The sequence below is a fragment of the Epinephelus lanceolatus genome, chromosome 19, assembly GCF_041903045.1.
Source record: "Epinephelus lanceolatus isolate andai-2023 chromosome 19, ASM4190304v1, whole genome shotgun sequence".
Taxonomy (NCBI): Eukaryota; Metazoa; Chordata; class Actinopteri; order Perciformes; family Serranidae; genus Epinephelus; species Epinephelus lanceolatus.
The window spans coordinates 9,591,262-9,617,552 of NC_135752.1; the positions used below are offsets into that span (position 1 = coordinate 9,591,262).

General features: G+C 39.0%; 1 protein-coding gene across 1 annotated transcript; it reads right to left on the bottom strand.

Moving 5' to 3' along the window:
- Positions 1–1,991: 1,991 nt before the first annotated feature.
- On the bottom strand, positions 1,992–25,835 carry tnfrsfa (tumor necrosis factor receptor superfamily, member a). Its single transcript, XM_033647181.2, has 10 exons — positions 25,574–25,835; positions 14,860–15,028; positions 12,063–12,194; positions 7,079–7,190; positions 6,783–6,916; positions 6,582–6,683; positions 6,455–6,501; positions 6,027–6,308; positions 5,850–5,886; positions 1,992–5,055 (listed from the first exon to the last, which is right to left on the bottom strand). Exons 1-10 carry the CDS (start codon positions 25,604–25,606, stop codon positions 4,754–4,756), a joined length of 1,350 nt encoding a protein of 449 aa, XP_033503072.1. The 5' UTR covers positions 25,607–25,835; the 3' UTR covers positions 1,992–4,753.
- Positions 25,836–26,291: the final 456 nt, after the last annotated feature.

Sequence of the window (26,291 nt, forward strand, 5' to 3'; positions counted from 1 at the left end):
TTAATACATCGAACTGAGGCTGGGTGGAAACACTGTATGGAGAGATCTGCAGGAACAGGATCAAATACGTTTTCCTCAATGGAACCCATGGATGCATTTAAGAACACAGGAGAGCAGGAGGAGACAGAACATATCAGAGGCCACAAAGACAGTCTTCCTAATGATGATGAATACGACCATTTCTATTATTTTGATGGAGTACTTAGGAGAGTTCGAAATAATTTTTACCCCTATTACAAGAGACAAAGGCGGCAAAAAAGGAGCCATGATAACACAGAGAATAGTGTTTTTACTCATGAAAATCTCCTCAGTTATATCCAACGTCTGACGTTAAGGAATAAGGCCAGTCACTTCAAATGATCCGGCACTGAAGATGAATTAAATACACAGAGTGACTGGGGGACATGAACCTTCTAAAACAATTAAAAATGCAGAATGCAGAAACACACTCAGGGACTAAAAATGGTATTGTCTATTTTTACTTGCTGGCAAGTAAATAAGAGGCAATATCCTGATTGAAGATTTAAGTCTGCCTTCAAAGAAAGTCATCAACTCATCATCATCATCATCAAAACAGATGTCAGAATAACTGCGTGAAGGTGCAGAAAACATGCAAAACATGATGTTTCTTCATGTGTGTTTGTAAGAATTCTGACTGTACCGACACTTTGAGACCTGATATTTATGTCCATGCCTGTCAATCCAATTCATTATACTTTACTGTGTTGTGATAATGTCCATAAAAGTAACATGGAGCACAACTTCTACCTACATAATGTATTGTACTTAAGTGATTGCTGAGACTGCATACTGTAAAAAGAACCCATTTAAAGGGACAGTTCACCTCCAAAATCAAAAATACATATTTTTCCTCTCACCAGTAGTACTATTTAACAATATACATTTCTTTGGAGTGAGTTGTTAAGTGTTGGAGGTATTGCTCTTCTCTTGAATATAATGGAACTAGACCGCGCCAAAGAATTAGAGTTCATGAGAAGATGCACTCTTCCTTCTGTGCAGTGATGTGGTTGGCAGGTGTGGTTTGGCAGAAAAAAAGAAAGTTCCTACATGAAACTGCTCACAACAAGCGCTGTGGATTATCTTGAGTAACTTAGTCATGATTTCCGGAAAGAGACATTGCTGCTGAGTTTTTTCAAATGTATTTTTGGGTGCTTTGAGCACCATTTTATTGGAGGGAGGGGTCACCTCTGCAGTCAATATCTCCAACACTTGGCAACTCACACTAAAAAAATCTAGACTGATAAATAGCACCAAGAGAAGAAGAGAATGAATATGTATTTTTGATTTCAAGGTGACCCAACCCTGTAAATCAAAGTAGTAAAGGCTACTGGTATAAATATGCACTTGGAAACATTTTCTCCCCTGGCATAGGTAGAGCTAAATGGACTGCAGCCCTTATTATTATTTACACACACACAGTCCAACTCTCTATCCTTGAACTTGTATTTATGTACTACTAATTTCTTTTGCCAAAAATGTTGTATACCCTCCTTGTACAGAATATAAACATTAATTTAAGAAGAGATGGTTGCACAAATATTTTTTTCATGCTGCTCTAAGAGGAACACGATGGCTTTATGGCTGACATTTTTCAGTAGCATTTATGTAGCACTGACCTTATATACCTTACATGTTCATAATCAGTTACAGCCAATTCTAAGGATTTGATGGGTATGCTTCTTGATTGTATTTAAGTCCATGTTACTGTATGAGTTAATATAATGTATAATGTAACATCTGTAATAGAGAATGACCCTTCTTTCTCAAGATCTCAAGATAATTCTGTTAATACCAACATTGTGACGTGTAGACATTGTGAGTTAGAACATTTAACTTCTCTTTCAATTAGTGGCATGTTTCAAAAATGCATCCTGCTACCATTGTATGATTCGTGGGGTGTGTATATTTAACAGTAAGAGAAGTTAATTTGTGTTATTTTTGTCTTCAGAAATTTCAGATGTCAAAAATGGTCATCTGTACAAAACATTTATTTGAAATTGACATAAAAACAGCTCATATTTGCATAATTTATATCTGAAATCCATGACAAGCAAACAATAACTAAGGGAGAAATGGCTTAACGGCAATTGCTGAACAGAGCATTTTTACACAAGTAAGAGGAAGTTAATTGAACAGCTTAGGACTTGCAATGAAATATGTAAAAGTAAAAACACAGAAATTATTTTTAAAAAAGAAAGACATACACTCACAAGAACTCCCACAGAGTGAACAAAACATGCACTGGAGCCTATTCACGGCTACGCTACTTCAGGAAAGGCTAACAGGAATTTTCAAAGAAATAAAGTCTGAGAGTCGAGAAATGTTTAAAAGATGTCAAAGGGAGAATGTAAAGTGAGAGAGGGGTGTATGAGATCCCTAGAAATTGATGCCGGCTGTATTTTCATTGTCTGTCAATAGATGGCAGTGCCAGCACTGTAGCATCACTCTTCAGCAATAATATATAACTCTGTAACTCTTTCCTTTATACATTAGAGACTGCAGAAAAATGGGCAAAATCTAGTTTAAAAATGTCACAACTTCAACAGCCAACTACTCTTGTCGCTGTGTCTGTTGTTCTTCATAACTTCATACCTCACTATATTCATTTTGGTTTGTTAATAGAGCTGCATATATACATATACATAAACACTTTGTGAGGCTTTAATGCTCTCTGGACATTTGTATGTACATGTGACAGAATGAGGGAAATATATTTGAGCTTCTTTTTAAATCCAGAAAAGGTTTCCTTCATCTTGTCTGAGTCTAACCAAGACAACACAATCCAGATCTGTATCCCATGTCACCACTGATGGGTACAGACAGATTATTTATTCAGTCGCTTCATTATAACGCTTCGACTCATCAGGTTAGTCCTCATTTTCTACGTCTGGTGTCACCTCAGCTCCGATTTGAGGTGACCCGTTCTGCATTTAGCATCATGAAAGCTTCCACACTCTGCTGACTGTGGTCTCCTGTGGAAAAAATGGCACACGTAACATTGACACAGTGACAGTGTGGACCAGAGTGCTACACTAAGCACAGTGCAGCGAGCAGGAATAGAGTTTAACTCAACACTACAAGTTTCAACCATACCTTGAAAATGTTTGATGTCAGTCATTTAGCCCTGAAGCAAAACACAACACGAATATAGTGTGTGCCTTTTTTCCAGGGACGTTTGTTTTGGTAATGGTATAAATAATGAAAGTTAATTATTATTCATTACAATAAATATGTCAATAAATAAAATGACCTTTGAAGTTCTCCATACTACATGGAAACATTACGGAAACATTTGACTATACTATTAACAGTTGTTCCAACAGAAACAGCTTATGAAATTTCTTCTACAATGTCGTGTGTGTATAATAACACTGAACATATAAAAGACTGGACGACAAAGACTGAAAGTAAATCTCCAATGTGATGTGATTGTAGGGATGGGACGATATACAATTTTATCGCGGATTGCAATAAAAAACACCCATTAAGTTGATAGTGGTGACTTTCCATTATTAGGATCATCGTAAATATTATGCCCAGCAGCACCCAAAGAGCCTGCTGGGAAACCAACAATAAAAAAACACTACAGAAACAGGCTGCATATGCACCAACCTCAAAAGAACGCAAAAGATCTTAATCAAACATATCTAATATCGAGAGATACGATGCCATACCAAATAGCTGAAAAGCCTGTTTCTTTAAATTATTTTTCTCTAAGTAAAAATGTGTGGGTCCTCTCTGGGATGTAATAATCATATTAATGTGAAGTGATTTCAGTATGTTTTAGTGCCATATTAAGAGTTTTAAGCATATTTTGATCATGATTAGGATAATATTGTGACTCCCACTTATTATGTCCGGGATAACTGTGACTTGAAATTTTCATATCGTCCCATGCCTACTTGATGGTAACAAAATCTTTTTGAATCACTGTTTTATGAACATGACAAAATCATGATAGCTAAATAAATTTAGATCAAGTGGCATTAAAGAGGTAAAACTTATGATTAGTGTGGCTGCACATTGACCCTCATAACAAATGGACAATATTTTCCTACCACTTGTCAGGAAAATCTTCATAAACTGTTACATGTGGTTTCAGATAAGCCTAAATCTACAAAACAACAAATAGAGCATGACTGTAGTTTTAAATCCTACATGTGCCAGAGGTCAGTGCATCAAAGAGGCACAGTATTAGTGACATAGCTAATGCCACTCCTACAAACCAGTGTATATCCTTGTCTCCAGGTAGTGTAGTTTGATCTGGGTAGAGGACCAGATGAGTGACACACGCCCGGAGACATCTAAGCTTTCAGTATTTGGATGCATGTTGCTTCATTAGAGCCTAAAACACGCAGCCATTTCTGCCTGTGGAAGCGGACACCTTCATGTTCATCTGCTCTCCTCTTGAACACATATTCATGGTTGTCTTTGGTGGTAATGTTCTTAAATTTGACCACAAAACTTTTTCTTCATTTTCATAATCACAACCCCGCATTTGGCAAGTAGTCAACATCTTCAGAGCTCGTTTGAATGCGGCTCGGCCTTCCCCTTTTTGTGTTTTTCTTTTTAAAACTACTGGCTTTTGAATACATGGCTGCTCAGCCACAAAGAGGTAAGCCTGTTCGTGAGACACGGTGTCCACCGACAGTGTCTGTGTGCTTTTAGTTTTTCTTGTATTAAGTACTTTGTGTTTACTTCATTCGCAGTCCCCCCCCGGTTACTTCAGCTTTCAGGGCGTGTCTGCGTGCTTGTAGTAGCCTCTCTGCATGGCAGCAGAGGCGATGCACTCAGCTGAGCGTCGCTGGTCCATACTTAGCAAAGCGTCCAACAGGTCGTTAATGTCAGCTTTCAGTCCCTGTCGCTGCATCCAGCTCTTCAGCAGTTCATACACTTTGTCACCAGGAGTGCCATTCTCTGCAATCCGAATGCTATTGTCACTGACTCCAATCAATCTGAAAAACTTGTTGTGGATCCGCACATCCAGGTACTCGTCGAACAAATCAAAGCTCTTCTTGAGGGATTTTTCTGACCCTTAAAAAAAGATAAAAAAGATACAATTTAGATTATGAGATACAAAATGGCACGATGTTAGCTGCTGACACAGAAACTCCGGATCTAATGTTTATCTTGTCATATCACCCGTTGGTACGAAGCCCCTTAAGTCCTCAGAGGTGATATAGCTTGCTCCCACATGGTAATATTTGCTCTCACAAGGTAACTTTTATGCACAAAATCATACATGTCCCCACAAGATAATTAACTTGTGCACACAAAATATATATTTTGGGATTTTAGGGGCTCAAGAAGTTTGTGTTTGCTTGCTGTGGACCTGTAATGGATTCTTAACACTAACTTCCAACTAGGTTAAATGTTTAAAAAAAAAAAAAACCTCACATGGGAATCAATGCTAGGACAAAGTCTTTATATTTATATATATATCTTTCCTATGTGGGAGCAAACATGACATTTCAGTGCATTTTCCTTCAGGGGGTACATACATTAGCATTTTTACAGAGGATCATACTAATCTGTTAAGCCATGTTTAATTTAGCATGAGAAAAAACCAGCAAACAGCAAAAAAAAAAAAAAAAAGACAGTATGTTCCCCCTGAAGCCTTGGATACGTCCTGACTCTCATGAGATTATTAATCTATCAAGCGGATAATATGAGATCTTGAGGAGTTCCTGTTTATTTGACATCCCGTGGGATGATGTGAACTGCAAAAAAAGGGCTGCTTTCTGTATACAGCTGCATTTTAGCACAAATGAAGTGGCATAAAAGGTCTCTCAGAGGGGAATTCTTTCCCTCCCACTGCAGAATCATACCTTGTAGTGGCACCAATCGATGTTGCAGAGGATCATCCTGCAACATAAAATACAAATATGAGGAACAGTGGCACAGATGATTCAAATTCAAAACTAAATACCAGAATTAAAACACAAATTTGAGATCTGTCTGATGCTTTTTTAAAATCTCAATTCCTCCTGCCAGTTTTCCCTCACCATGTCTGCAGGGGGCAGTCTGATGGCAGTGGGGCTCTGGTGTGGGGTGTTGCCAGAGGAAGCTGCTGTGGGCAGGGCTGAGAGGCTAGTTTGAGATGAACTTGTGGTGTTGGGCAAACTGTCTCCTAGTCCTCGGTCCTCATCTTCGAGGGGAGGAGAGGCCTTGGTCATCCCAGGCTGGGTCTCCTGCAGCAGGGGCCGTGACTCCGGGCGGGACTCTTCTCCCTCCAGACCTGCATTCTGATTATTCTGTCTCTCCTCTGCTGTGGCCCCACTCTCGTCCTGACAAAAACAGTGACAAATTGTACCACAGATTATCTATCTTCATTGTGACTGCTTACACACAGGAAGAACCAATATTCTAAAACCTTTAAAAAGGTACACATGAAAAACAACATGAAAAAATCAAACATGAAACAATAACTTACAATAGGAATCTTCACAATTTCACTGGAATCACAGTGGCTCTTTGAACCTGTTAAAACAGACAAACAGAATTAGGAATACATCTTTCACAAGGGAAACAGTATTGCAAAGATACAGTACACAACTCACATGGTAATTCACATGAACGATGCTTGATGACAAACCACCACACAGCCAGTGCAATGATGATGATGATGACGATGACGATCAGGAAAATGCATACTGGACCAACTGGAAAAATCAAACATAAATCAGTAAAGATGTACAGTTAAGTTTAAAAATAGCCTCCAATGTTGAGCAGAAGGGGTTTGCATGCATCACTGAAGTTACCTATGTCAGCAGGAGAAGTAGGCGTCGGTGTAGGGATGGCTGGGAAGGTTTCAGTAGGGGACGTTTCCCGTTTTCGACACTCTGTGTTAGAAAAGGGAGTGCACTTCTTCACCTCCTCCTCCCCTGATTTACACCTGTAATGTTGTAAAAAAAAAAAAAAAAAAGTATTATTCTTATTCTGATTTTTATTCTGGTTTTCTGTCAAACCTTGGGAATTACATCCATTCAGGAAAATATGGATATGGTTCATGAGTAGAACTGAAAACTACTCCAGGAAACAAGTAAATGACACTTACTTGGCACAGCGTTTGCAGACTTCACAGGCCTGATCTGGGACACAGAAGGTACCTGGTCTGCACTGGCACCTGGTGTCTGTGGTTGTGGTGCAGGGCGCAGTTTGAATCTCATCTGTGGATAGTGAAGTTGTGGGAAAGATGAAAGACATGGCAGATGTTTGTTTGCTTGTGAAATATAACAATGAAGGCAAGAGAAATAAATCAAGTTAAATTAATGTCTTTATGATATGAAAAATATATTTTTCCGGTTTTAATCCTGTGTCACTGTATCAATAATCATTAATCTCGTTATATGCCAAATATATATGTGTATGACTCATCCTGTATTCAGAGACCTTTACAAAAGCTCGAGACTTAAGGCAATTAGCAAGCCACACCCATCATATAAAACGACACTTCACCATTTGCGGTGCGCAGTTAGCAGCTAGCTGACAGAGCAATATGGAATGAGACAGGAAGAGATGTGTGTCTGGATGTCAGCAAGCTAAACCTTTGTTTTTATTTCCTAAACAATGTGGCGCATGCTTCACTCTAAGCCTGCCCATCTTTTTAGCTGTCTAATCAAATGTGATTTAAATCCCTCAACCGTATACTGCTCATATATTCTGTTTCACTGGTAAGTTCATCACAGATCAGAAGTTAAAGATGCTTTAACATCTTTTTCACCAGACTTTAAACAAGAGACCAATTTTCTCTGAAAATATTCATCAAATTAACATATCAAACAATAAGTTATAATATTAAATACACGTACAGAACAATATGATATAATGATTTAAATGTATCTTAGAGGATAAAATACAATGATGTTTTAGTGAATGACACATCAACAGACAGGAGTCTTAAAAATAAGTGATAAAGTTGAGGTGTAACTTTGTGAAGCAAGTAGACTCATAATAAACCTGTGTTAAAAGAGAGAGAACATGATGGACTTCTTGGCTAATTTGTGAGCCGTCAGCATTTATGTGGTAATTTTTTGCCCCCACCCCTCAAAAAAAAAGTTAAGTTAGATAATTGGGTTTCCAATTATGTCTCTCTCTTAGATAAAACTTTAACAAGATAACAAGAGATGAAGAATCTGGCATGGTTCATTTATTAAATTGAGATCCATAAAAGACAGTAGCCCTTGCCTTTAAGATACAATCACAATTAATAACAATTCAGCAGTCCACCTCCACAGGATGACCTTTCACAGAAATCTGATGCCCATGCTCGCCAATTAAGGAAAAAGTGTTGGGTTGGTTTGGTTGCAAAATGCGAGCACACTCTTATTATCTTAATCTTCTTCCAAACTGATTTTCCTATGATTTTATTCAGACAACTGAGCTCATTGTGTGGCAAGTTATGAAGTTTTTAAAGATTTCTGAAGTGTTTTAAAGAATTCTGTGGAGTAGCTTTTCAGATATTCATTTATAGCAAAACTTTATGACCCTTTCCACCTAAATGACGACACGCGTTAGTCAACTTTTCCACAGGTGAGAATTACAACTTTGCCCGGGTTACAGAGTCCACAATTAGTCATCTGCGGGCAAAAACACTTTGACACCTTCATCAGGAAATTGTGAAGGTGCGTCAGCAACGCTCTGTTGATGAGCTGAGAAAAAGTGTGTATTTTATTGGGGGAAATTCTGTCTTCATCTGTCCATACATTAACTCCAGCACCCTTTGCACTGTATATTACACACTTTTTTTTATATCTTTACATAGAAGTTCAATGTTTAGGTTTTAGCTTTCTTGTTCTTTGTTTAAGGTCATTTCGTTTTATGTACATTGAGAGTAACAGAAACCAGAAACCAATTCTTTGTATGTGTACAAATACTGTCTTTTATTTCCTCAGTTTTTATTTACCAAAGTATTTTTAGCAGTTCTTTTTAAAGTTGTTGTTTTTATGTCTTGTCAGTTTTAATTGTTGACTTGTAAAGCATTTTGAAAAGTGCTTTATAAATAAAGAGTATTATCATATTACTTTGCCAATAAATCAGATTCTGATTCTGACATGTGATGGCATATTAAATTGAATTTACTTGTCACAGCCAGCTGGAAGACTTAAAAGTGAGTCTTAATTCTTAAGGTCTGTCCTGTCATCAATCAGAAGTGACTATCAATGTAATGATCATAATGACCTAAATGGGCCTGTATATGTCACAGCTGTGACTTATGCTATGCAAGACTATATAAGGAGTGACTTGATGACTCGTAGCAACAATCTGGATTGTACAGACATAAACACATACACAGACTGGGGACTTGTCACCAAGCAGACTCGTGGTGTTTAAAAGTGTGCTTGATCTAGTTTTTTGAATTTCCAAATCTTTGCATAGACATACTGGTTTTTGTTGTCTTTTACTAAAGTATAAAAAATATAGTAGGCTGACATTTATATTTTCATAAGTTGCAAAATGCAAGCAAGAGACTATTTACATAACTACCTCATAGTGTTTGCTTTTGGCACATATCATAAGTTATGGGAAAACTCCTCCTTGCCTTTTCCTCTTGTCAACATTCTTGTTTTTTGAGCTGGCTAGTGTCTGCACTGGCTGTATACACAAACACTCAAAGATCACGACAGTGTTTACCAGAGAAGGTCCTTACTGCTACTTCTGCCAAGTTATTGGGACAATGGGTTTGATTGTTATAATTTTCATGTAATACAACAATCAAAATTTAATGACAATTTTCCAACAGAAAACAATTTCCTTCTGGGGCCGTTTTGTTTATTTTTAAAGCCGGGGCATAGACACTCTGACATCTCATTTATTGAATAGCTGTTAAACTCTCAGACGTGCAGCACACTATCATCTCTTGGTGATTGTAGAACACAATTATTTGAAAATAACAGCTGATTAACTGTGGAAAATATCACATCAAAAAAAAAAAAACTTTTAAAGTGTCCATGGTTTGAATTTTGTTGAGTTCCTCACAATGAACCTATTGATTTAAAAAAATGTTCCTTGTAAAATTAAAAAAGGCCTGAGTGTATAATAAGTTGCACACAGAGTTAAGTTGTAGTTAAACAGATGGACTTTGACCATGGTGATGACATTGTTCTGTGACTTGATCTGTTCCGTGTTTTCACATTTGTTTGCCATTTTATCAGTTCTATAAAGCCAGAAATCGAGTTGTTGTTGTTGTTGTTGTTGTTGTGTTTTAGTTTAAATTGCCAGTGGAGCCATTTCACAAAGCGTTGACAAGGCAGCATTTTCTGCTTCCTTCATGCTGTGCTGAAGAAACCCATTTATATACTGAAAATTGTTGTGTCGTGTTAGATACAGATTCTGCATAGAGCCTGTTGTACTATTGCACAGAGCAAATGGTGCTGTGACAAATCATGGTTTCCAGTTTTGTTACATAATTATGCTCAGTGTAACACATGCAGGGGAGAGCAACAAAGCTTTAGATAAGATCTGAGTCAGAGAACAAACCTCCATTTAAAAATAAAAACATTCAAAAGTGGCAGTGGCAGTAAATACTCAGCTACCAGTCAAGCAGCTGGCGTTTTGAGGAATACACTATAATTTCTTGATTATGTTATTCTTATTAAATTGGCAGGTGCTTTGTATAAATCTGTGTGTTGGGGGTGGGAAGCAAAATCAGAGTGAAGTGTCTGTTTGGCCCAGTCTGAATTTGAATAGCTTCTTCTGTGTGCTTCTTTTCTAATCTGAGCAATTTATGCAGGTGACTTAATCTGAACAATACCATATATGAATAACAACATGTTCTGAATGAAAACCAAGATTAGGCCTATGTTTACAGGTAAAATACCCTCCACATCATTTATCATAAGGCTTTGCTTTAGAGAGACAACATGTGAAACAAGGGCTTTGACTTCAAGAAAGCTTTGCCTGGCATCATAAATGATTCATCAAATCAAACTGCAGCCTTGTCAATTTCAGGTGTTTCCCAACAGGAGGTTCCTAAGTGTAGCGGCACAGTTCATTGAAAGTGCAAGTAGTCCAAGAACAACTTTTTAAGATTTGATTCACATTTCCTTTGCTGTGTCCTTATCAATTATTACATGGTTGTAAATAAATTAAAACTAGAGCAAAGCACACAAAGCTCTATCTTTAAACAGCAATGAATGAGCACAAAACACATCCTATGTAACAGTAGTCTCTTTTCTGCAGCTCCAGCCTTTCATTGGACACAAAGACGCCCAGTGTGGGAGACAATGAGACACGGCCACACCCAGTTCAGCCAGGTAGGACAGACACACAAGCAAATCTCTTGAGACGGGTAACATGCTCACATTCAGCCCACGAAACAAAACAACAAAGACACGCCCTGCTACTCTGTGTAACATCATAAGATCACATTTTCATGAGTGGATCTGAAAGGCGGGGGCACAGACAAAAAGGTATTAACTTTCCCAAACAATATATCTTTGACACACTGGAGACTCTACTTTGGAATTAAAGGGCAAGTCAGTTATGTGTTATTTAATTTCTTCTTCTTCTTTTCTTTTCAAAACAACCTGGGAGTTATTTTCAGTGTTCAGCTATGACAAAGCTATTTCCTGCTTCAACCTGATGTGATGTACTTACTGTAGCTGTCCATAAATATATATTTACAGGGCACTAGCTCCATTGCAGTAGACATGTCTTTTACAGTCATCCATATTTGTCATTTACACAATTGTAGTAACCAACAATTTTAATAATGGATTGATCAATAAGTCTTTTTCTGCACAAAATGTAGTTTGTCTCAGATTTTCTTGAGTAAAATTAGTATTTGGGGTTTTGGATGGATACTCGTATGAACAAAAATGACTTATGACAACAACTTAGGCTCTGGGAACTTGATTCTCTATTTTGTTGCTATGTGCTGACATTTTATAGTTTAAACCATTAATCACTGAACCAAGAAAACAATCAACTGACAACTAAACAAAGCTGACTTGGCAACACAAATCATTAATTCTTCCCACTGACTCAATAAAAATGATGATATTGTGAAATTCACATCAAGATGTGAACAGTATGGTTACCTGAGCGGCAGTGGGTACAGGGCAAACAGCGGTTCATCCCATTGGAGTGCTCTGTGTAGGTCTGTCCATGCTCACAGGGAAGACAGGTACCAGGTTCTTGGTCTCTTTCACATCCTTTCTGCACAAAGGTTCCTGCAAATCAAACAATCAAACAACAACTCAAGATAAATAAACACAAAATACAGGCGATTAAACTATCTGTGAATCTTGACTTTAATGTGGTGTGTTTCCTGTTGATGTAGGATGTTGGGACAGGACATACCACAGCGATCACACTGTGTTACGTGCGTCTGTACTGTAAACCAACGGAATATCAGCAAAGAAGAGAAGGGCAGTTTGATTTGATAAAAGTGCAGAGGGGCGGGACTTTTTGAGTTTTCTTTACTTGTGTGTGATTCACTGCGTTAGACGAGATGACAGGTTTCGTGGAAGCTAATGTGCCCATTTCATGGGGACTGGAAAAAGGACAAGAACCGATTCACTTAGCTACACAGTGATTTGACTTTCTCCACTGGTCGACCGTCATGCTCAGAATTTTTATACTCAGTTCACGCGTGCCATGAAACCACATGAGAGAGACAGAGACAGAGAGATAGAGTCGTGGTTGGAGTTTGTCCCCGTCTTTATCTCTCCTGCAGTATGTTTTGCCGGTTAGGCCGCTGGTGACATCAGAAAGTGTAAAATCCCTCCACCACTTTGGCATGTCATTATAACTGCCCAACAGCTGCAACAGATACACTGCTTTCAGATGTCATTGTCGCCGCTCATCTTCCCGCTGTGTGTGTGCACATCAGTGTGTGTGACAGAGGGCTTGTGCAATCTTGAATTGTGCACTCTCTTGCAATTCTACATTGACAACTTCATAAGATATTAATGTTATAGTTTAATCACAGTTGTATTTTTTAGCCAAGGTCTACCTTCAGTGCTTTAACCATCCCAAAATGTATTTTTTTTCCATCCCAAGGATTTAACACCCTTAAGTTATAGCTCTGGACACAGTAGAGAATGGGAAAAATGTAACAGTGGGCAAAGACACCAAGTATCAAGTAAATAAAGTATTAGTATTGAGGTTGTTTCAGTGGTAATACAGTTTGTTTTAGCTCAAGTTCAGTGTGGGTAAATCTGATATCCAATGTGCATTCAGGGAAAAAAAACATTAGCCTGGTTATATAAAAGCTCATGCTGACAAAAAGAAGCTAACATTTCATACCATTAAGTGGTCACAGAGGCTTTTAAGTATGTGGTAAAAACTGGCAAGAATGCAAAAAAACAGAATCAAAATAATGGGAAAATGGTAGAACCCAAGAGACACAAATATTTTTCTGCAAGCCACAACCAAGCAGTGATGCTCTGTTGTAATTAACTTTAACCTTTTGTCTTCGTCTGTCTGCATACTGCAGATTTTCTAAAGGCCTCATTGCCATTGTTACTGTAAAAGGAGATTTCAATTATAAGAAATCAAGTGATTTGCAAGAGCTCCAGCTGAAGTGTCTCTCGGTTTGTAGGCTTCAAGGTCCTCTCGGTCAAACTAACACACACAACAGGATAAAAGTAACATTAAAGGAATATTTCACCCACAACATGACCATTCATTTATCAATTAGTTATGCCGTGTTACCTTGAACTTTGAAGAAAACTTTGTTTTTCTCCTATGCCTTCATGGAAAACAGCTAACATATTGAGTTACTGATTGATTGGGATCCTGTTTCCAAATTCTCAAACAACTCCTGCTGTATATAACAAGTCTAGTTGATCCAGTCGTACGCACAGGACTTCCCAAATAGTTTCCACAAAAAAAACCCATTAGTATTAGAGTCTGGCTTTGAAGAGAGCACAGATAAGTTTCACTTTCAGTACAGTTTTAAATCATAAGGTTTGAGCAAAAGACCATGTGTTCGGGAGGTACTGAGCATACAACTGGATGAATGGGACTTGGATTATACTGCATGAGTTGTAAGAGAGGGTATAAACAGATGTTTTGATATAGTTTTGCTGTTGTCAAATGTGGTCCCCAAACAATCAATTAATCAATACATATGTTTGAAACAAAGTTTTCTTCATGAATTCAAGGTAACACGGCATGACTAATTGATTTGCCAATAGTTATTTTGTGGATGAAGCATTCCTTTAAGGTTTTATTTACTTAGGCTTCTACTTGTCTGTGCGCATATAATTTGATGAAGAGGCATGTGTTTTAGAAAAAAGACATTAGTTGATGAAGTTAAAGTGAATGTGAACCAAACCACAACCAAGAGTTGATCAAATACAATTATTTCTTAGAATTCAGAAGGGCAAATGAAATAATTCAATCAGCTAGCAACCGCATGGAGTAATTGCATCTTGGCTAAATATGTTCTGTGCTAAAAAAAGTTAACAGTGTTACCAAATTCTTTACATAATATGGATGGTACTTTTAACTATTTGGGACTTAAAAATAACCTCTATTACATATTCTGCACTTTTCCCCCTTACTTTATGCTTCTCTCTGATCTGCTGAGTTGGAGCAGTTTGTCCTCTGCTCCTGGCCATCACGCATTCTTTCCAGACCAGGCACAGAAAATTTGCAAAACTCATTTGGGGGACAGTTTAGGTTATGGGTTTGACATTTGACTCAAGTTTTTTTCACACAAAATGTCATTCCAAATATTGGCTCTCGCTTCGTTATAATAGAAGACAGAGATAAATCAGGAAATAATTCAATTTGCTGATCAGGGGGAAATTCAGGCTTAAATCTCGCAGCAGGCCAACATTCCTCGTATGGTTGGCTGTATATTTTTCTTAATGCGATTCTCCTTACCAGCCTGGCAATTGAGGCAGCAGAGTCCCTTGTGGAGGTACTGCTCGTTCTCGACACATGTCCTGTGTCGTCGAAGGGTGAGGTTTTTGTTTTCGTCGCTGGACCACTGAGATGCTGGAGGTTCTGCTGCGTGACAAACCAGCCCGATGAGGAGCACTGCCACAAACACCTGACTCATCAAGGTCAGGGAGAGAAAGATCGGGGGGGGAAGACAAAAAAAAATGTATTACTTTTGTGTATCCATAGTATATAAACTTACCCACTTAAACTCATTAGATGGAGAACAGTAAAGAGGAGAGTCTATCTTCATAGGAAACCTTGTGTGAGCAATCTACAACTTAATTTGAACCATCTGATCTGAACATCTGCCGTGGGAAAGCAATTACGGGAGCCATCCAGCTGGTCAGATCTAGAGGCAAAACAACCCTGTGTGTGCAGGATACAGAGGTATACAATAACTGCACGCAGCGCAACAGGCAACCAAACTTAATTACTCCGTGATCTGGTTTTCTTGGAGGAGAGGTTTAAAAAGCAGAGACTCTGTTTCCTTTACTGTGGGTGTAGGAGAAAGGGTTTGATAAGGTATCTCGGCTAACCCTAGCACAGTGCCCATATCAAATGTGATTCCAGAAATCTATTCATGTGCTAGATAATAACAGGCTTGTATAGGTGGGGTACTGAGAAGAATACAGCCGAACACTTTAGTGCGGCCCCCAGGCACTGGTGTTTATTCACACGCTTTTCACCATGTCAATGTGAGAAGGCCCCATTCATTGGCAAACAACACACTTTAGTGCCTCTACTTCAAATGACCCACATTCTTAAACCCTGGCTCTTTGAATGCCACGACATGTGACACCGCCATGAAGCGCCTCAAACGCAATGCGATACCTCCTGGGTAAATGAGAGGCCTAGATTTGGAGGTTTTGTCTCTCCTGTGTGCAACCAACCCCCCCCGTCCACCTCCACCTCACTCGACCAGGAGAGAAAGAAACAGGTTAGGGTGGAGAGGGCCGAGTTGAGAGGGAGCAAGAGGAGGAGGAGGGTCGATTCAAAGTGAGAAACTGTAGACAGCAAGTTAAAGATGGGATGTTCTGCAGGGAATAGGTTGTCTAAAAAGACAGTGTGGGAGAATGAGAGGAATAAAGACTGAGAATAGATAAACAGAGGTAGAGAAAGAGGGACAGGCTGGAGCTGAGACTGACTCCTGATGCTAGCCTTGGCTCTCTGGAGGGCCGCCATGCCTTGTTGTTCAAAAGAACTTTCCCCTCTCTCTCTCTCCCTCTCTCTGCCTTTTCCCTTCTTCCTCTCCCTCTGCTCACGTCAGACTTTCCAAAGACGCTGAGAGGCAGACGTGGAGGGGCAGACGGCCGGCAGAGCAGTCACAATCACACCATTTAGATCTATCCAAACATTCTGGGGGGGGGGGGGTTAGAAGAGAGAAGGAAAGAGGAGGGAGATAAAATGAGAAGGGGGGGGGGACTAACAGCTTGCATGACACAGGGTGAGTCTTTAGACTTGAATACACTATGTGTATGACTGCAGGGTGGGGGATGTAGAGAGACATAGACTTGGGGAAAGAGTAAGTGGAAGGCCGTGTGAAAAGGCAAAAGAGAAAAATCTGCTTATAAGCACATGTGCGCGACAACACAGTGGAAAGAAAAGATGGGAAAAAAGACAACTGGGAAAGAATGAGCTGTCTGAAGGTAACCCTACACTTCTACAAAGCACAAGTAGAATGTGAAATTGTGCTTAAAGTCCAAAAATATATTTATCCAGCCGTAAGAAGCTAATAATTCACGACAGCCAGTCAAAAGTTCAAACTCAGGTGTCTCTTTGACAGTGAAGTAGACAGCATAGAGATGACATCATTTCCAGTCTTTGTTCATTCCAGGACCTTGGACTCAAAACACTCCCAGGTGCAGCCGTCCTCAGTGGCTGACCTGCTATGCTCAGCAGTTGACAAGTTGGCTGCACAGAAGATCCAATCTCATTTTATACAAGAAAAGTAGAGATGCATCTCCTATTATTTTTATTATTCATTAATCTGCTAATTAATTCGTGGATAAGTGTCATATCACAATTTTCCAGAGCCCAAGGCGACATCTGCAAGAAGCTCTTTTCTCCAACCAACAGTCCAAAGATATTCAGTTTACAATGATATGAAACAGAAAAAAAGAAGCAAATTTTGCAGGCAACATTTAGCTATTTTTTACTTTTATCAAGTATCAAAGTAATTGATTAATTTTCTGTGGAGCAACTAATCAATTACTTGACTAATTGTTGCAGCTCTAAATAGATGAAGAACAAACGGCAGCCATTCATACAGAGAATGGTTGCTACTGATACAGACATGACTGTTACTGCCATGTAATACCATTGTTATTGTTTAGAAAGCGCTGCCCTGACACGTATGTCACACTGGAGGCTGATGCTGTCGTGTAACACATCACGCCTCTTTAGCTTCCGGAATGCCGGCATGCTATCTGAAATCACACACTGGGGCAGAATGATGCCTGCATTATTTGGCTCTGTATAAAAAAAGCTAAGCTGACGTAAAGAAGGGCCTGTGTAAAAAGGGATTATGATATAATAAGGAGAAAAGCTGTAAATCCTCAAATTAAAGAAGCTCAAGCTGATAATGTTTGACTTTTTGACTTAAATAGATAATAAAAATAATTGACGATTACTAATTCTGTCAAGCAACGAACCCGTTACGGATTGTTTCAGCTCTAAAGAGACTGAGGACAAACAACAGAATTTGCTACTGAGAATGGTTTTAAGAGGGACAGCTTTATAGGATGGCTAGAGTCATAATCACTTCTCTGTGTGCTAATGTGAGAATCAAAAACAATCTCCGTCCGGCTATTTTATTTTGTAATAAACCCAGTTGCGTAAGTCTGAGCGAATCCCGCTGTGTGGTATTTCTCAAACTCAGCCTGCTTGCAGACAAGAAAAACGCCATCAACATGTGTCCAAACTAATGTCCTAAGGCTGCTAAACTACATTGGCATAAATGCACTGTATACATAAACACTACGGGCAACCACTATGTGGCTTAGTTTTACCTCTAGAACCAAGCGAGGAGGAAGACTAGAGTGACCATAACCTCAGTGTCGAAAGCCCTCCAAACCCACAATCCCTGGAAACTCTCCAACCCCCGGCTGAAGTGGTTCAGTCCACTTCACAGTCCTCTCTATCCTCTGTACAATGAGTGGGCTTGGCTGCAGATTATTTGGTACAACAGCGTCCTATTGTCATGCTTTCAGTCTGTATGTATGACGGGTTAGTACTGTGCTTGTGTGGACGTAATTAAACTAATAAAAGTTACAATAAAATAATGAGGGACAGTCTGTTTATCTGACAACAGTAGCTCTCCTCCACATCCTCTAAACACTCTGGGTTCTTCCAAATTGCCTTGGCACAAACGCTACCCATGCCATGTACACTGAGAATGCATTTGTGACTAAATGACAGGACATCCTTTCAGCTGACCTGGGTTATCAATGGGCCATTTAGAGGGCTATGATCACTCCATATCCCTGAGGGAATTACAGTGAGCTCCATTATAAAAAAAATGGAGAGAAACAGAAAATGCAGTGAACTCTTGCACACACTCAACACAACACACATACATATAAAGCAAGGGGGGCAGGGGGCTTATTTCATATTGGACAGATGATTTCAATCATAGCCAAGTGATAACACATGATGTACCTCATTATACTTCTGTATGCCGAGAAAGACCTGATTCTCCATATCATTCTTTTCTTATTAGCCAATTCTTTTTTTAATCAAATGTGGGACATTTATGGCAGTTACGGTATAGTACATCCATACTTCGACATTATGAGATAGAGGAAAAGACCTCTTAAAAAGGTAATACTTTAAATATCACTATGCATCTTTTAAGTGCTGATAATGTTATGTTACAAATATCACTTTATGTCACTCATAATACAAACAGCATTTTAATGCATTCAGATGACTTTTTTCAGCTTACTCCGTAGGAAACCATTAAAAAGATGTCACTTTGTAGTTTATTCAATTCAGTTTTGGAGTGTAACCTCAACTGCATGACGATTCGTTTATTTGACAACAACTTCATCAGTTCATCGGATTATTGATGGTCAGGAGCTGAATGGTCAAACTAATGCTAATTATCAACCATTACTACTATATTTATTTATTACAACAGATGACATTTAAATACTCCAGCACATCACCACCTGGGGAATGGAACAAACATGTTTTCTGCCACATCTGTTCATTGTAACGCGTCATAAGTGACTTAAATATGAAGCACTTACTTCAGTTCAAATGTCAATGGCATGTGTCTTCCCCTGACTTTACCACAGCTCAACCTTTATAAAACACCATGGCCTCCCACATCCACAGGAAGGAGAAACATCCACCACATCTCATAACAGCAGAAGTGACGCGATCTGCCTTACAGCTGCAGTGTTAAGACACAACTGGTGTCAGAGTTTAAACATTGTACCAATCATATCCTCAGTGATCATTCTGTCTCTTTGTCAATTACACAAGAGAAAGCTGATGTGTTGCACAATAGATCCAATTTCTATCAAACTAAACCCCCTCATTGAAGAAGGACAAACTAGAGAATGTTTTTTTGGCTAAAAAAAATGACTATAACAATTCATTGATCATGCAAATAGTTGATTGTTTTTCTGTTGAATGACTAATCATTTGTGCTCTGTGCAGTTAAATATTGGCTTTGTGCTTGACTGATTCAAAGCCAGAAATCAACAAAGGCTGTTATTTTATGGTATTCACCATTACCTACCCATAACTGCTCAGTTGTCTTGTCTAATTGAATGAATAAGTCTTTATTTATACTGTCATGTTGTATTCAGATGGCTCTTTGACCCAAAAGGAATGCAACAGATGAAGTAGAATCTGAACATGAGATTAACAGCAAAATACCAGACAGAACAGGAACACTGTCCTGTAACGGATGTCTTCCGTAATATCATTAGTGTATCAGTAAAACTTATGTCTGATATTAGTTTGGCATTGTTTTTTTTAAACCTAAATCTAATTTAAACAACACTGTACTATACTCTACAGTGTTCTCAGTAACTGTTTGTGTAATGTACAATTTTAATCCCTCGAGGCTGACCTTGACAGGACAGTGAAAGCTCTCTGCTTCACAGATAAAGCCTGGCACTCCCTGGAGACAGGGGAGGGTGACCATGAATGACTTTTCCGAGAGTGATGAATTACACTGGCATCCTGTCTGAGATGATGAAGACATGTACAACTCAGCTTATGTCAAGAGAAAGGAGTCTGACACATGCTACGGCCCTGTAAATAAATCCAAAGTTCAGCCAAGCTCGGAGACATTCATCATTTTAAAGCCAAATGATAGAAAAAAGAAGAGAATGACTCCCATGTCAATTTGTAGCAGTTAGGGAAGAAAGTGTTCATAGTGTGAAAACCACATTGTTAAGTCACAAAAATTGCACACACACACACACACAATATCAAGCACTCATACAGTGTATGTGTGGGAGCGTGTGAAAAGCGGCAGCCCCCTCCTCTCAGGGAGCACAGGAAGCTCGAGACAATACAGAGGCTTCATGCAGGGTTCAGCTCCAAACTGTTCCCTCCTCAGCAGCCTGCCTCAGAGCAGGCCCAGCACCCGATTGGACCCACAACATATCCGCTAGGCTGGATATTTATAACTCAGGGAAGCTGCAGCTCCACGACACAAATTCTTGAGTTTCCTCAGGAGGTATGCTTCACTGATTAGACAACAGTGACAGTGTGTCACGAGCAGGTTAGGTGACATTCACCTTTGTATCAGAGAAGAAAAAAAAAAACAGAAAGACAAAAACAATCTGTGATGACGACAGTTATAATGAATTTCCTGGCAGTTAATGTAAAACCACAAGGTGGTGAAATGACTGACACTCTGACGTTGCTGTTGACCACATAAAATGGGCCTATTGTTTTGATGACTGAAAGAGAGAGGGCTGCAGAAAGTTCGAAGGTTTCAAAAGTTGTAAGCAGGTGCAGTGTGACACATGTTCCATTTTGTTTGTGTTGTGAGGTTGAGTTGGTCTCCAGTGTGGTTTCTAAGGGTTGGCTGCTGAGCTCACACATGAACAGAACATCATTCTGAGTCATACAGCATGTTATTCAGGGACATTGAATTTGAACGTCCATCCACAAATTGAATTTAGTGATCTGTGAGCAGTGGGGCTATTAACTTAGCCATTTCAAATTCTGATTAGGCCCTTCACAGAGAAGCTGAGCAGCCGACTCATAAGACAACCCCAGGAGGGTGAGAATGAAAAGAGCAAGAAAGGATGACTAATAGATTAAAGAATGTGCAGGAATCCATCACCTTGCTCTAGAGACAATCTCATTAGCTCCATTAAAGCTTGTCTTTGTGTTAAAAGGAAAAAAGTCCATGAAGTGCTTGGCAGTTTATAGTCTTCTTTATAAACACATCACAGCAAAAATGTAGAATATGTGGCCGGTGTAGCACGTCAACAAGGCCTTAAGTGACCATCAATAGCTGGAATTTATGTTGGATTTATGTCTTTGTAAACAGAAGTCCATTCTCTGGACAAAGGTTGAGTTTGCTTAAAGACTCTAAACTTTTGTTGTAATCTGTTCATTCATCCAGGAGAGCAGGAAGTCAGAGGATAAAGCACTGAGGCAAACCTTAAGCCACTCTGGGTTTTTATTACATCAAATATCTGAAATGCCGCTAAATGTCTACTGTACCTTTAGTGTAGAGCTAAAACAACTAATCGACTTGTCAATCTTCAGAACATTAATCACCAATTATTTCAATAATCGATTAATACTCGTTTTTTTTTAAGCAAAAATACCAAAACTCCACAGACTGCTATGTCTCAAATGTATATATTGCTATTCTTTTTTTTAAGGTTCTCTTTTATAGTACATTGATTTTTTTTAATAGCTTTTTTTCAGTATCTTTTTTCTTTTCTTTTTTTCTTCAAACAATACTCCTATGCCTGATCGCTTTTCTGCCTGTAACATTAGATAGAGAAATGTCTAACTAAAAATGTTTAATGTTATCACTTTTGCCTCATGGATCTGTGCAGATATTCACAAATACATCATTACATCACTGTATGCTATCCACCCACCCAAAAATGTAAATTTTAATGTAGAAAAGGATATGTTTTCTTTGCCACTGCTAATTGTTAGGTCTACAACTTGTCTAAAAGCACTAAAAACATGCATCAAATTGCTTGTTTTGTTCAACCAACTGCCATAAGTCCAAAGATGTTCCGTTTATGATCACATAAAACAAAGAGAAGTGGCAAATCTTCACAATTTAGAAGTTAGAACTCCATTTTTCTTTAAAAGTTATTTAATCCATGAATCAAATACTAAAATAGCTGACTTTTTTGTTGTTGTCAGCTGACTAATTCATCACTGCCAACATTTGCTGTTACAAAACGTGACGGCACTTTAAAGGTGATTTCCATTTAGTTAATGCTTTTCTCTGGATCAAATGCAGTACGGACAGAATCACAGAATCTTTGAATAAGTATTAATAGTGCTGCAACTAACTATTATTCCCATTGGAGGTTAATCTGCCATTTGAGTCTATTAAAGGTCCAAAAGATGAAAATATTAATCACAATTTCTCAAAACCCAAGAGGATGTCTGCAAGACGTTCTTTTCTCCAACCAACTGTCCAAAATCCAAAGATATTAAGTTTATGATAATTTAAGATTTAGGGAAAACCACAAACTATCACACTGGAGCAGCAGTGACAAGAGAATATTTGGCATTTAAGCTTAAAAAAATACAGAAATGACTACCTGATTAACAATATAGCTAAAGAGCAACTTATTGGGTCAGCTTTACTGAAATGCCAACATTTGCTTTAGTGGCATTTGGGGAGGAAAACATAAGAGTTTTGTAATAGTGATTTCCTACTACTTTATGATTTTCCTCTTATTTAAATGACAAATGAATAGAATGTTTTCAAATATGTATTACACTGTCATAAAATACACCTCTTTATACTTGCACACAGATGACAAAAAAGCCACTACCTTCTAACATGGAAAAGTATGCTCTCCAATGAGCATTACACTTCCATCTTTAAACATTGTAAAAAAGGTAAAATAAAAATAGAGAAGTGGAAAAAGGAAAAAAAAGTGCCAAGAATATAAAAACCTTTACACCCTTTGGCAAACAGTGTCCATTCCTATTATACTGTCCTCAAAGTGGAGAGTAAACCTCTAACTCATGTGATTTGACCCATCAGATGACTTCTGTACACATGGGAGAGTTATGTAGGAGAGTACTGCACCTCAGAGTACTTCTTACACTGTCTGTGATGGAATCTGTTGCTATTTGGGTCTAAAAAACACATCAGATTGGAGCTAGGTGACGTTAATCTGTTTATCTAGTGATGTTTGACACACAGTAAATTCTCCCCACTTATCTCAGAGCGGGACCATTCATGTGTGAGCTCTGACTTGCCTCTGTTGGTATGCATTACATGAGTGGGATGCACCTGAACAGGTGGCACTCCCTAAATGACTCAGCAGGTCTTTGACACCTGGAGAGTGATTCACATTAACGATGCCGCCAACAACAACAACAGCAACAGGCTCCTTCAGAAAACATCGAACCACTGACAAAGTCGCTAATGTCCACTCTCGAGATTTAATACCTGACTGGAAACTGTGGCAGGCAAACATAAAAAGGCGCAAAACCACCTGGTATCTGACAGTGAGTTGGTTGCACCACGTTGCATCATTCAGTGTCCATATAACCTCTCTAAGCCACAGGCATGGGTATAACTGTTCACATGGTCACCAAGCAAAGCAGCAATAAGCAACAGTAAGAGTATGACTCTAGAGTGGCCAATTTGTTGACCACTGCTTAGTCCCCAGTGACACAGTTTGGCCTCCACTTGTCCCAGATGTCAGTCCTGCCCTTGTCTGTGTTGTCCACAGAGACATGGAGGGATATTTCCTGTGTGAACCAACACCCAGACATACAGTAAGCAATCAGCGATAACAATCTAGTGTACATTTGCATGGGCATGACAATTCTCAGAAGTAAATTGATGCCACTAATATCAGCATATCTGTGTACTCTAGACAGGAAGTTTACTGGACGGCCAGGCACGTACACTCGGGCAATTTGAAGGGGTGTGGGGGGTGGAGGGGGATTAGGGAGAGGGAGGAATGGGGGTGGAGGGTGGAGGGGAGGGGGTGAAGTTTCCCCATCGTCCCTTAGCAACAAGGCCTGCTGGCGAGGCCTCCAGAATGTACCGTGGTTTACAGAAGAGATAAACATTGACTTTGCCACCCGGAGAAGTAAATCTGATTTCAGTAATGGAACACTGCATGACTTAAAACACAGATCAGACAACGCAGAAAACAAACATTAAAGCACCAGGCACATCAGCAGATGTTACATTTACTTTAGTGACTACATTTACAGTGAGCAGAGCTACAGAAGGCATCTGTGATGAAATGCCACAACATTGCAGTTTAATGACTAACACTGTTGCCCTTATTAACCACAAAAAGAAGCCAAGCCTTAATTTGCTCTGTCATTAGGAACGGTGATTCATTTTCCATTTCCTATCTTATACTGCAACGTAAACCACTAAAATGTTTGAAGGGACCCTTCTAGTGTCCCACATACACTTCACATATTTTGCATGAATCCAAAGAACCTTTAATGAATTGGCTACAGTTGAAGGCCTCACAGTGAGCACACAGTAGTGTCAGGCTTTGGTGCTGCACAGATGGAAAAAACAACAGCAGAGGAATGAAAAGACGTCTCTGTGAGGTTCTAAGAGTGGAATAAACTTAACTGGAAAATCTGTTGAGAGAACTTTGTGGCTTTAATTGACTAACTGGCAAGGTGAATTCTTGGCTTTTCTGAGGTCAAAGTGATTACAGCTTCAGACATGTTACTAAAAAACCCCTGTGCCTCTCAACACACACTTCTTTACACAATTTGATTTAAAGTTCGCTTGTGCAAAAGTGCACTCACACAGCCTGCCATAGCTGCAGTGTACTTATTAATAGTGCCTATAGGGCCAGCTACATCCGCTGTGTCAGACCAAGAGCCATCATATGCTGAATGTCTGAACAATATGACCACATGATGTCCAACACAGATGGTGGCTGTAATATTGAGGCTGGGGAGACTGAGTGAATGATACAGCACATGTACACCATCGAGCACAGACACAAGAGCCATCAGATGAGTTAATCAGTGCAGAAATAAACACTTTAATCAATAACAACAACAAACACAGTGTTGCTTCCTGTGTATGTGAGCTCTTGCGGGACAATGAACGGGCTTGTTTCATCTTCTCCAACAAGTTCACAGGCCTGACAGTGATTTCTGCTTCCATATTAACAACACAGCTTCACAAAAGACTCTAAGTTTGTCTGGCTTAAGCTTCAGCTTTATGAGACAGTGGGTATTTGATGTTTTTAAACATCTGCTGACGTCCTGGCGACATTTTGTATCATCATGTTATTTGTATTAGTGGCTAAATAATGTAACTGTCCCGCCGCGAGCGCGTTTCACATAAGAAGCTATCCAAAGTTAAACGCATACTTTAAGCACTTAAATAAAGATAGCATGAGTGGCTGTTAATCAAAGAAAGTGATATAAATTCTTACAAGTTAGTATTCAGGAGGTTATTGTCGTTTTTACTTACAGAAAGTTTTCCGACCACCGGACCGAAGTTCATCTTGGGAACTTCGAGATGAGAGGAAATCCCGGCGACTTCGCGTAACAAACCAACCAGTTTAAAGTCTCTAAAAAACACAACTACAGTGAAAAAGCCAAACGCCACACAAGTCCAGCTTTGAAACTATCCGTCGCCCGGTTTCTTTCATGAGTTTATTCGTCACTGACAAAACTTTACAGCGTTTTTCAGGGAGCGAAGACAGACACAGTCTGAGCAGCACGGAGGATTATTTTTTTCGCCCTGGAGCTGCATGTGACGTCAGACTGTGCTGGAGCCAATCACAACATTTCATCTCGAATATTAATTGGCTTAAGTTTTCAACAGAGGTAGAAAAGTACTCACATGTTTTGTACTCTAGTAAAAGTAGCACTACCACAGTGTAGGAATACTCACGTAAAAGTCCTGCATTCAAATCTTAAATCTTAAAGTGAAAGTAAAAAAGTAGTAATAATGCAGACAGGCCAGTTGTTTATGATTAAACTTTTTATTGCTTTTTCAGCATTTGAACAAAAAGTGCATTATAAATGTACAAACAACATTCAAAATTAAAAGACAATAAAAATAAGGGAAAAAGAAAAGGACATTCATATTCTTCTCGGCAGTATAACACAGGCTGTCATGCAACATTTATACCACATCATTTTGCATCTCAGTTAGTAAATAAATGTAGTAAAGTAAAAAGTAC